Below are 13,345 nucleotides of genomic sequence, written 5' to 3' on the forward strand. Positions count from 1 at the left end.
ATGCAGTCATCCTGAAATAAGCTAGCAGTGGCACATGAAAGCATAGCGACAGTTTATTAGTTGCAAAATGAGAAGCGCTGTGCCAGTGCCTATTAGGGGTTTGCACAGGATGTCACATTCTGGCCGGTAACCCATGTTGTAAAGCCAAGTCAAGGCCAAGCCAAGGTGCAATGGACTATTATGCGCGGTGGGTAGGACTACTTTAAGTGGTTGTAGCCATGTCAAAGCAAAAGAAAATCAACTCAAAAGGGATATAGGAAAGGACTTGACTTGGACCACAAGAAAAGGCGCGATATTTTGCAAAATTACGGTTTATTGGCAGCAGCGCCAGCGCAGATATGAGTTGAGTGAGGGAGACGCAGTACCAAGTCCCCCTTCCTTTGATCCCCCTGCCATTGTTCTCCTTTCTCCCTGGTTTTTGTATAAATTAGACCGGATCTGACTATTTGTGGTATGCTAGCTCTATTTATTTACCCGCCAAGTGGCTGGTAGATTGACCAAATTCACCCGCATTTGGCGGGGGCTAATTTCCATCCCTGGTGTTGCCCATAGTAAAGGTGGCGGCTGCGTTTACGTATGCCACCTAATAGAACTCGACGGACAATGCGATATCTAACTTTCTAATATCTCTGGCTGTGACCATTTATTTTACTGTCTATGGTTGGGATCTCGCTGCTGGAGCGAGGCTGGTGTTCAGTTCTGCTCGAAATAAGATGCCCGATAAGTGCCCAAAATGCGTTGCAATATGGCCTCCGAGTTACTTGGGAGGGGACTTGCCTAAAATGACTTTGCTACTTAACAATAATTGGTTTCGGATAGCCCTTAATAGCCTATGGCGGACCCTCTGCGTGAATGCGTAAACGGAGTGCAAGTGGCTAGGGTGCCAGCGAAGTAGCCGCCTAGTTTCGGAAAGGCTCTATGTGTTTGTATGGCCGCCATTATATTACCCAAAAGTTGATTTTTGATTTTAGTTGATTTTTGTAGCCTACTGTTTTCTTAATCAGACACAGCTGAGTGAATCGTGTAATCCATCTCTCCCTCACGCCATCAGAGCTGTCACTCTGCTCCCTACCATCATGGTGCGCGAGAGAGACCTGTGTGTCTTCAAGTACACTCACCCTTCGCTATGAACAGCCTCACCCTCGCGCTCAGAGCTGGCTAAACTCCATTTAGAAGTCCTGGTAGTGGCAGTTGCACGTACATCCATCTTCTCAGAAAGCGCAATGGCGACGAGCTACTGACTTTGTAGGCCTATGTCTACTTTATTGGTTCGTTACCTTGCAGACAAAGTTTTCCATTTCACCGCATCCTTTGTGATGCTCACACAATTTGGGGCACACGTGAAATAAACAGATTGAGAATCTCTCTTCGTAAAATGTGTCGAAAAGATGTGAATGAAACTTCATCTTGGCACCTGACCTGAGCAGCGAAACTCGGTGACTTGCACTGGTTCACGGGCACTGAAAGGTGATCAGTAACGTACTGCCCTCTAGCGTGTCAATATATGAATGAAACAACAAGTCAAGGTCGGGCAAGAGGCATTTTCCCATTATGTTTTCGCGATTTTTACTCAAACCCCTTTCTTCTTCCCAGTGAGGCTATTATTACAGATATAGGCTATTTGTAGTACTTTTAAGTTATTTTTTTAAAACATTCTTCAGTCTTTTCAGTCCACAAAGTAGCATGTCACTGATTTATATCAATTTACTAATGTATTTGCTTACACAAATGTATAATCTACCATCATCATGTAGCCTATCTTTTTATAAACGCCACCTACACTGACATTTCAGTAAGATTCCAACTGACATCATTAAAGGCCCTCAGCATGTTTACAGTTGTATAGACAGCGATAATGGCACTTTATTCATTATAACCATTGTCTATACAAATATACAGATACTTTATATATAACTAAATATATATTTTTATTTTTGTATGCAAAACACATCCAATAAAAAGTGTTGCATATGTCTGAAAACACCTAAATGAGTTTTTCATTTTTTTTATATGTATATAGGGTGTTAATATATGGAGGCAAATTAATCTGTGCATTAAATACACAGTTGAACTATCTTTTACAGCTGTGTGTTGATACACTGTACATTGATGGCGTGGGCCTACTCTGTGTTTTGCTAAAGCTCCCTCTAGTGGTATTCTTCCGGTCCTGCCAGTGGCTTTGAATGAATGCATGTGCTATGCACACTATCTGAGTTGTCTGTCTGCTTAAGTACACAGTAAATTGCTTAGTAAAAGAGGCACAAATCCTCAGGCCAGCTTGAGCAATAGGAAGTAATCCTGTTAATGTCACATCCCTCAGATAGCCCTCTGTCTCATCCATTTTCAGCCTGTAGTGAAATGCGTTGGAGGTTAATACACCAAGTGAGACCTGTCAGCTTGACCACTAAATTTGCAATGTGCTCAATTAGTAATTTGTGCTGATGTAAACCATGAAGAAGCTACAATGGCTGCCTCTGCAATACTGTTGGAGGTCAAGCATTAGTTTTCTATTGTGTTTTTTTTTGGGATGGACTCCAAAGGGATCAATACCAAGAGTCACTTGAGAGATTCAACCTGAATGGATACTGCATAAAACAAAAATGACCTGTTATAGGCATATTTGCATGTTCTATACATTGCTAGGATAGTCTATATTAGCTAAGATATTAGCAAGGTCCAGGCAGTCAGCAGCTGCTGTGCTTGATAAGATGCCTAGTTAGTCTAAGTCAAACGTTAAGGCTTCATTTCATGCCAAGAGATCTATTAAAATGTCATAGTCATTTACCTCACATTTATACAAAGGAGACAGGAGTGTTTTCATATTCTTTATTGATTTATAGACATTGATTTTCTTTTTTGTTATTTTTTTTTACTCTGGTAACTCCCAAGTTGATACCAATAGTAATATCCATAAAGTTCTGTTTTCATTTAAATTACATTTATAATATTTTACTCACATATGTACTTTATTGGTTGATTTCCTTATTGCAATAAACAAGAGTAGCCAGTATGAGTTGAATATTGCTACGGTTTCGCCATACATACTCTTTGCCCCTCTGACAGTCAAAATTCAAAAATAACTTTATTGGCAAGACGAAATTGTTCCAAAGCTTCTCCATGTCTCTCTGCTGCTGGAGAGGCTAAGGGTGGGATAAGGCTACGGCTAACACATACTTCAGCACTAACAGAACACCTGCCCAGGAAAGTCCAATGGATCTATTACTTTGCTCTAGACAGATTTTTTAAATTACACTGAGGACACTTCATTGGGGATGACTACAGGATGAACATATTCCATACGTATTTCTAGGTTTTCTTTACGGAAGTAACTAACCAGATGTGTTTGTGTGTGTGTGAGAGAGAAACTGTGTGTGTGTGTGTGTGTGTGTGTGTGTGTCTGTCAAACACTGTCAAATGTGTGGGTGTGTGTTTGGGGACATGAGTGTGTGTCTGTTGAGGTAAGGTTCACTGTTTATGGGGTCTGGGTGGGTCAGCGGGTAGAGGGTGTGAGGAGAACACCTGTGGGCTGACGTGATATGCTGTAGATATCCACAGGCCTGGGGCCCTGGATCCTGCTGGGAGGGAGAGGAGAGGCTAGTGTCAGAACAGGCTGCAGTGTCGGGTGGTGGCAGGCCATGGGGGGAGAAAAGACATCTCCCTTTCCAGCTGCAGTGGACACTATCTGCGCACACACACATCACTATAAGATACACACCAAACAGGAACGACAAGCACTGGTCCTGGTACAGTACTTCAATTACAGATGAAAAACGAAATGGATAAAATCAGAACTGTAACAAAGTAGATGGGCTGATTCAAAGCACAATGGTGGAGGCTAACTCTCAAGTTAGCATTATATAATGGCATAATCACTTTACTCAAACGGTTAATCACACACAAAAACTGTCAAATGAAAAACAATGCAACCAACAGAACTGAAAAAAAAGAAATGAAAACCATTTTCCTAGACTACTGCGTACAGTGGGGTCAACTACGTTCAAATTCAACTCAATTTCTGAATGATACCCTGTCCCCCAAGCAGAGATAAGTAAGGCCCTTTAATATGAAGGGCCGGTCCCTCCCTAGATCCAGCTACATCCTGCCCCCCCACCGCCCCCACCCCTTACTACCCCTCTACACTAAAAGGCTGATCTCTGCCTACAGGGGGAGCCTGTGAGCCTTTATAGCAGGCACATGTTTTCCCTGTTGACAGAACCCTGTACAACAACATGGCATGTTTTACCAACATTGAGTCATGCACACCACTCAACTTGCTTATTGCATTGCAATATCTCAACAACAGTAAGACATTATAGCACATTGCTAATCAATGGAAGGGCACTGTGTATAACAATGCCAGCACACCGTGTGAATAACATGGAAAAAATAAACAATGAATAGAATTGTCTGACATGACAGGCCTCAGTTCAGTTCAGCTCAGTTTTATGTTGTTTGTTTTGTCTTGTCTTGCCAAGCGTAAGATTATAGACCCTTTCAAGAGAGTTCCATTATCAGCATCATAGTTGGCCCCACAAGGCTTCCGTTTTAACATTCCATATGTTATCTTAATGCCGAGGAAGTCGATTGGGAACCAAATAGAACGTTCAAGCATCGTTTTTGTTTTTATTGTTGAAAGGGTCTATAGGAACACCACAAGTTCTACACTCGGCCCCTATTTTTTCCTCAAGTGCAGTTCACAACTTATTCTACCTGAATAGAAAAATAGTTATTTTCTGTCCATTTTCCTGGATATCATTATAGCTCCTATTTTTTCACATCACTAGTTGTTCATTTGTAACAATGAAAATGAAAACAAAAAGAGAAGAAACAAAACACCCATTGTAAAATAACAACAATAATATCCATTAAATGGCTTTTATTCATGACAGGAAGTCCAAACCAAAGGAAGAGGGGGCTGGGGAGGGTAATACAGACCTCTCCCTCTTTGACCTTTGACCTTCAGAGACTATTTCTTTAGTCTCTTGCTTTAATTCCCGTATTTAAACACATGTATTTTTCAACCCTCTTTGTAAAACTAAATCTATTCTCTGTTTCTGTTTGTCTCGTAGAGATCTCTCTCCTTTTGCTCACAGTGTAGCCTCTATGATGACCTCGAGTTTCCAAGGTCATTGCCGACTCCTACTCCCTTCTCGGCCATGACTGCGTTAGGGGTTGACAAGGGTGGGACTCTGGAGTAAATTGAAGAATGGGAGATGAGAGATCCACACAGGCACACACCCGTACACACTCAGACTTACACACACATACACACACACAAGGGGGATACTATTGCTGGTAAAAGCTTCTGGTAGGGGTGGGTCGCTGTGTGTTGCATAAATCACCTCTCAGCAGAGAGGGGAACAAGAAGAGGCTGTTTTGACGTGTGCTTGGTTTCCCTGTGTCTCGCTAATATATACAATATGATCCAGACTGCCAAATGGAAGAAGCCTACTCTTGCTTTACTCCAGGTTCAGCTACTGATGGATGCCATTCTCAATCTACCGACAGCTAAGCTATCCTCACTAGTTCAGTTATTTTTCAATTCCATTTCACTGATATCAACAGGCTTGAAAACAAAAGAATTCAAACTATTCTACTCTATACAATAGAATAAATAGAAGTCAACTGTTTGTCCATTTTTATATCCAAAAAGAGATTTGTTTTTTTGTTAGGGTGCGTTTCTGCCAACAGAAGATGTGTGTAGCTCTGAGATGGGAGTGACACGGGGAACATACAAGATGGCGCCCTCATCTGTCTGTCTTCCTCTCTCTCTCCTCACAGACTGCAGTTTGATTGCTATGAAGCCTGACACGTTCCACCAGCCTCGCGGGCCTGTTTGTATTTGACATTGCTGTCTTTAACTCGGAAGCGGCGCTGCACTATCAGCACCCCACACCTCCAGGCTGTCGTTTCTCCATTGACCCCGGTGTTGGGATCAGCCCTCACCCTGCACGCCCCCACTCCTGCTCCCCCCAACCCCCACACACACATCCCCTTATGGGAGAATTTGTTCCCCGACGGCCCTCTCTCTCTCCATGTGTCTCTCCATCCCTCTGCCCCCCCCCATCCCTGTCTCCCCTCCATGTCACACCTTGTCAGGGGCTGGAGTGGTTGATGAGGTCTGACTGGGTTGCTTCTATGAGGGCGGCCTCCCCCCTCCTCTCTGTCCCCAGAGAGACCCAGGAAGACACACGAGGCTCCACGTCCCCGCGGAGGCCGAAGCTATACATGGGCACGAGTCGATCACAGCGCAAGAGACCACTTAAAGCAGCTAAACCCTACGGACATGACGTGTTGAATCGGAACAGTTGATTTTTTTGTTAGTTTTTTTCCCTCTTTGTTCATTTTTTTTTGTTTGTTTCCTCTTCTATTTTCTGAGGTGCATAGGGCAGAGGAGGACAACGATTAAACCCCTGCGACAGGGCGACGCCACGGACAGTTCCGCATGTTGACGTCAAACCGCTGCGTGTCTGCAACGTCTGTGTGCGGGTTTAGCGTCTCTAGGAGGAAGCATGTCTCATGGTCTCCACAGATACCTGCATCTCAGGTATCCAACATGAGCTGCTACCATCTCACAGTGTGTGTGTGTGTGTGTTTGTGTGTGTGTGTGTGTGTGTGTGTGTGTGTGTGTGTGTGTGTGTTTATTTGTGTGTGTATAAGGACAATAAGGAGGTGTGTGTGTGCAGGGGTTAGGGAGAGGGAAGGCAAGCTGTGATGTCTTCTGGGCCTTCCTTCCTCCATTGCGGCACTCTCCCCTCTCGTCCTCTTCCTCCTCCTGCCAATCACCCTGTCAGCTGGAGCCTGGCGCCCATGGGGAGAGAGGGGGACGACAATCCTCATTTCAGATGATCTCTTCTCCTCCGTCTCCATCACCCACTCTGTTTCTCTTTCTCTCTCTCTGACTGATTGCGCTGATTGGTTGATTTGATCTCCTCTTCACAGTGTGCTTTTATACGTCAGGTTTTTTTTTGTTTGTTTGTTTGTTTTTATTTTATGTTTTTTTCTGGGGGGGGTTGCTGCTACTGACTGGCCTCGTTGTGTGTTGTTTGTGGGGTTCCAGGACTGGGATCAGGTCGGGTGGTGGACGGGAAGGCTGGTGGGTGGTTTGGGTCTGGGCGGGTGGGTGTGTTTGGGGTTGGCTGGAGGCGGCGCAGAGAGAGGGCGGTGTCAGTACGGGGAGAAGAGGATGGGGCCGTGGGAGGTGCGGATGGGGCCGGGCGCAGGCCGCAGAATGGCGTGGCTCAGCGGCGGGCCCTGGAGCAGGTGGTGCGCGTGTGGGTGGGGCGCCGCGGCCGTGGCCGCCCGCAGGGCCAGCGGGTTGGAGGAGGCCGCTGCCGCCATGGCCGCCGCCACCGCCAGTGGGCTGGGCAGGAGACCAGCACCCAGAGCTTTGGTGAGATCCTGAGAGAAGGACAGGGAGGACTGAGATGGTAGGGAGAAGGAGAGAGGAGGAAAAGAGGTTAGCATCACTACACACACACACACACACACACACACACACACACACACACACACACACACACACACACACACACACACACACACACACTCACAACATAACACAACACAACACACACACACACACACACACACAACACACACACACACACACACACACACACACACATTTAAACTGATAACCACCTCAAACACTATGGGGCTCACGCAGGACATGGATGGAGAAAAATCGTACAGCATGTTGTCTTACCCACTCCATTAAAAATGGAACAATAATGTACCATTTTACAATGATTTGAACTCTGGCACATACTAATCCTTACATATAAACTAAGGCCTTCTGTCCAGTTCTGCTTTCTCCATAGAGTTTGGGGTAGTCCTGCTGAGACGGAGGCTAGGGGTTGGCATACCGTGAGGTCAGCTCCCCTGTGCTTCTTGTGCCTGCTGAGGAGAGGGTTGGGTTTCCCAGCAACTCCATCGCGGTGCCGTCGACTTGATATGTGCTGCAGGCCAGACAAGTGGATGGGAGAGCAAAGCCCCAACGTGTTAGAGGACATGTGGACAGGCAGAGGCCGGCTTTAATTGAAGCAATGTGTGCTATCCAGTGATCTTCCCCTCTCCCTCACACACACACACACACACTCACCTGTTTGAGCTGCAGTTCAGAGTTGACCCGCACATTGCAGATCTCACAGTGGAAGGTGCGTTCCTGAGTGTTGGGGTCAGTGGGGCCTCCGCCCTGCTCGCCACTGGGCTTGGGGCCCAGACGGGGGTACGCCTTGATGGGGCCCAGCCCACTCCGCGCCTCCAGAATGGTTTTGTGTTTGGTGCCTAGGAACACAGGCACACACACACACACACACACACACACACACACACACACACAAACAAGCAGTCAGTCACATGCAGGGGGGTTAAAATAACACCCATAAAAATACCATGGACTCAGCAAGGCCCTATAGAGTGCAGCCTGATTGAGGCACACATCAGAATAACACTGGGCTGGCTCGGACTGCCGGCTACAAGCGATAGCGTTAAGGCTATCCTGAGTTATGAGTTCTCCTGGGTCCCATCTGTTCCGCGTTGCACTGGTGTCTGCAGCGGCATTCTTTGTGCACCTACTGCGCCCCCACATAAAAGGTAGTGACAGTGACAAATATCAACCAGGGAACCACGCTTCATGCTGAAGCATTGGCACGCACACCCACACACACACTCTCCCTCCCTATAAGCGAGTACACGTGTGCCTCTCACACAAAGCACATGGTATTAGCACCTCCAGTGAGGATGCTGTTCTCAGTACTGACCACTAGAGGGCACCATCGAGCCAGAGCTAAAGACGACATCTCTTCACCCATGAGCAGCCCAGCTGCCAGACACCTCTCTGATGTTAGCATAAAGGAACGGGAAGAAAACCCTGGCAGTGCTCACGCTCTGTCTTTAATCTGTCTCAAATCCGACATCTTGCTCATGCAATCCCTTCCTGTTTTTTTCACCCCCTTTCAACGGCTCTGTTTATTCTCAATGGAAGCTTAGTCGAGGAGATGAGCTGCACTGGGTTTGTTTGGGGAAAGGAGGGGGGAGGCGGTTAGTGGCACAGGATGACTTAGCTCTAATGGGGAAATCATAAATAACAGAGGGTTATGGCTGCGTTGAGAGCACAGCGCTCTTCCACTCACTGTAAATACCAAGCGTGAAGGGGAGGAGGAGGTGGAGGAGGTGGAGGAGGAAGGGGCGGGGGGGTTATCGTTTAACTGCTGTGTGCTTACACCTCAGCATTCTTCACATAACTCTGAAAGAAGAACCCTTGAACGCCCCGGGGGGATGTAAGCAAGACTCCAGTCTCACACAGCTTATTCTCCCCCCTCGGGTTCTAGCACCTTCTTTCAAATACCAGCCGCGCCATTTGGATCTTGTTTTGTAAGCAGCACACATCACAATGCGTTTCATCAGAGATCTAACACAGCAGAGAGCCACACCATATTTTACACACCAGAGCAAACACTCTGATCCTCAGACACAATTTATGACCCAAAGAAACGCTGTCAGCCAGCCCAAAATAGTCCCCTTGTTTTTTAATTGCATGTTTTTTGTTCTTGACTTGCCTTGGCCATTCATAGTGCAACCCCGCCTATGCAACCAAAAACAGACGTCTCTTCCTCTGCGCTCCCTCTGAGGCTGGGTTTAACAGCCAGCCCCAAATCCCACAGCTATGTGTGTAAAGGCTGGCCTGCAGCTAAACAAGTGGAATGACTGGGCTAGCGTGTGGTAAGGAGAGAGGGGAGGAGGTGGTCTAGGAGGGTGGTGGAGGGGGTTGAATGTTTGAATGATTTTCATGGGGGCCAAATATGTGCACTCGCAACAATCAGTCTGAACTATGTTCCCTCTGGCAAACAGACTGACAGAGTGACCCATGCGTCTCGCTGTCTTGGACCTGATTCCAGCACAACAAACTGAGTTTCAACAGCAATATGATAGGTCCATTGCGAGATGGATTTAGACAACTGACAGGGGAAACGTTACTTTGAGCACACTTCAAAACTCCTCACCCAACCTTAAGCCTAGCTTCACTCCTCTCTCTCTCTCTCTCTCTCTCTGTGTTTGTGCTAAGAATATCCCGATGCCTGTGTAACATATGTTTGTATTTTTGGACCATGGTTACTCAAAGTTTTGTTTTGAGGAGCGAGACCCTATTGGTTCCAGATTGCCTGCTCGGCAGAGCCGATTTCTTAAGCACCATTCAAACAACTTCCTCTGAACCCCCTCCCATCCATTTCCAAAAATCTGTTTGTCTGCTGTGTTTATTTTAAAACTGGTCCGTCTGTGTGGAAATAGATGCCATTTGAGCTGAGTTTGTATGCATATCCACAGTACTGTGAGTACACACACACATACAAACAAGAAAGGATAATATTGATGTCGTCAGGAGGGAAACATGTGGGAAAGTATTCATGTAATTTCTTCCCAATTATATTCAATTAGCTAACTAAAACACTGGAACCTCAGAACTGGCAGTCATTTTGACACAGTTTAAATTAAAGTTTTTTTATTATTATTATAAAAGGGCGAAGCTAATTTGATCGCAGATACAAACAACTCTGGTCTCAAAAGGTCTTTTTCATGACTCAGATGAATGGTATTGGTAGAGAGAGAGAGAGAGAGAGAGAGAGAGAGAGAGAGAGAGAGAGAGAGAAAGAGCAGGGCAGGGGAGAGGGGGGAGGGTGGGAGGAATCCTGTCTTCATAAATAAATGAACAGATAAATAATAGATGGACAGATGACCCTGTGTATCCTCAGCTGGTGTGGAATAGAAGCACAGGGATGAGGGGAGACAGGGCACTGCACTGCAGGTTTGTACACTACTGTGAGGGAATGTATCCATTCCACTGGAACTCTGTCTGTCACACAGACATACAGACACACACGCACACACACACACACACACACACACACACATGCCAGTGTACATATGCAAGCACGTACACACATATGCATACATACACACCCACACAAATGTACACACAGCTGACTCGAGGGACTTGATGTACAAATGCATTTCTGGCTCCCGAATCTAATGGTGTTCTGGGAAGAGTTTTTGGCCTTATAATGGCATGTTAATGTATAGAGCTGCATCAATCAGAATGAGGAGAGTCAGTCCCCCCATCACTATCTTCTGACTGTCGCCCTCTAGGGGCAGGAGGCTATGTCTGTTAGTGTTGTTGCTCCGGCGACTTGCTCATGTGTGATGCCTCGAGCTAAGCCGGAGTGCATTTGCTACTCACGGAAACAAGATAAATCCTGAATATTTCAGGAGGTGATTTTGTCTAATGCGCAGCTGTGTTGTGGCGTGGGCCAGGCGTGGGCCAGGCGTGGGCCAGGCGTGAGTGCCGGCATGCTTGGCACGCTCAAGGGGAGCCAGGACACACGGGTGTTGTCAGAGTGACGGCGGAGAAGGAGAGGAGAAGGAGAACCCGCCGCCGAACCACCTTTGGATTTGTGTCTTCTTCCGGTGCGGATTTAAAGAGATACTGTGTGCGTGCCTCAGAACAGCTGCTTGGCAAGATAGCGTCAGCTGTGAATGCTAATTCTTGACGCGACTTGGCAACCGGACAAGATGACAAATAAAAAAAAAAGGAAAAAGAAAGGAAAAAAGGAAAGCAAAAGAACAGTGTGTTTCCAAATCAGAATGACTTCATTGAAGAGGCTTTCAATGACTATGTTTAAATGGACAGCAAAACGTTAGCTTGATTAAGATGATGTTCCAAATAAGATGCTGCCATAGCATTTCCTGAATGCCTTTTGTTTTATCACTGCTGATTATTGTGCTCCATGTAAGTGTTAACTTGTGAGCTGTGGTGTTGTGGTGTACATGTGGGTGTGGGTTGTATTCACCTTTATTGTGGGCCTCGAGCTGTGAGAGGGAGTTGACAGCCACTTTGCACAGGGAGCAGTAGAGCAGCTTCTTGGCTTTGTCCTCTTCGGTCTCGGGGGTGCCGGGGGCCGTGGCGGGCGCTCCAGGGGCCCCAGCGACCTGCTCGGGGTTGCCGGACACGGAGCCACAGCCTGGGGAAGTGGAGGAGGCGGGCGGCTGCACGGTGGTGGAGGAGGAGGAGGAGGAGGGGGTAGGGGGCGGAAGCGGGCACACGGAGGGGCCAGGGGAGTCCGGGGTGGGGAGCGGAGAGCGGGCTGGGCCCCGGCGCCAGGTGGGGCCCGTTCAGCATGACCACGGCCCGCGGCTCATCTGCAAAGGCAAACACAAAAAGCACCACAGTCAGGTCAAATGGTGCATTTAGAGGCCCTCAAGGAGGTTCAACCTCCGCTCCAGAACAGTAAAGTTGTTGCAGAGGAATGCATGCACCGTGATTCACGCTGACGCCAAGTCAGCGCTTAAGAAAAGAAAGAAATAAGAAAAAAAAAAAAAAAAAAAAAAAAAACACACACCTGCTTTTTTTCAACTCAACCTCAAACTCACCCAGCCTGGGGTCCGTGCCAGGCACAGTGGTTGGCTGACTTTACGGGCGATATAAAGTCTAGTTTATTCACTGGAGTTGAAGGCTAAAACATGCTTCATGTGTGTTGTTTTGAATTTTATGGCAGAAGTCTCTAATTGTGAGGAGTCCTCCTTTTAATTTTATCATCCAAAATGACAAGGCAACCCGCCAGGCAACCCACCATGCCTATACTATAAAGAAATATCCAAACAACACCAAGAACACATATTTTGGTTAAATAGGAGTATTCCCGTCATTGTGTGTTTCCTGGGAGGCAGAAATAAGAAACCAGATGCTTTGACTCTGGGTTGTTTTCTTTCTCACTCTTGTTATTTTTGGCAGAGCACAGAGTGGTAGAGACGGGCTGATGATTGTTTTTGATAGGACTGAGTCCTGAGAAACCCACAGAAACTACACAGAAACACACACACACACACACACACACACACACACACACGCACACGCACACGCACACGCACACGCACACGCACACGCACAGTGCTTCTCATACACCACACACTACTCCCACCCACATCCACTCCACACACACACAAAACACACCCATACACACACACACAAACCCTGACCAGCCTCCTCCATTGGTGACACACGCCCAGCTCTGCAGAGGCACACTCCCATGCGCAATGCCTTTGGTATTCACCAGCCCCTGGGCGGGGTGCGGCACTGACCCCCGAAATCTGGGTGGGGAACATTACAGGGTCCTCCCTGTCACCTTCAATAAGAGCCAGAGGGGTTCCTCCCACCTCCCACCCACCCACAGCCCTCACACACACACACATACACACAAACACACACACACACACACATGCGCAGAGAGACTCCAGCTAGAATTACTTGTATTAAGAGAGGGGCTAGGGTAATATACATAGAACTCAC

At 47.0% G+C, this 13,345-nt stretch overlaps 1 protein-coding gene across 1 annotated transcript in view; it reads right to left on the bottom strand.

The window, feature by feature from the left end:
• Positions 1–2,812: 2,812 nt before the first annotated feature.
• znf385a (zinc finger protein 385A) overlaps positions 2,813–13,345 on the bottom strand; it is a 40,069-nt gene continuing 29,536 nt past the window's right edge. The window contains 5 exon segments of the mRNA XM_048241284.1: positions 2,813–7,422; positions 7,869–7,961; positions 8,105–8,289; positions 11,850–12,139; positions 12,141–12,198. Of these exon segments, the coding sequence (XP_048097241.1) occupies positions 7,168–7,422; positions 7,869–7,961; positions 8,105–8,289; positions 11,850–12,139; positions 12,141–12,198 (881 nt within the window). The 3' untranslated portion in view covers positions 2,813–7,167.

This window comes from Alosa alosa, chromosome 4 (genome assembly GCF_017589495.1).
Source record: "Alosa alosa isolate M-15738 ecotype Scorff River chromosome 4, AALO_Geno_1.1, whole genome shotgun sequence".
Lineage (NCBI taxonomy): Eukaryota > Metazoa > Chordata > Actinopteri > Clupeiformes > Clupeidae > Alosa > Alosa alosa.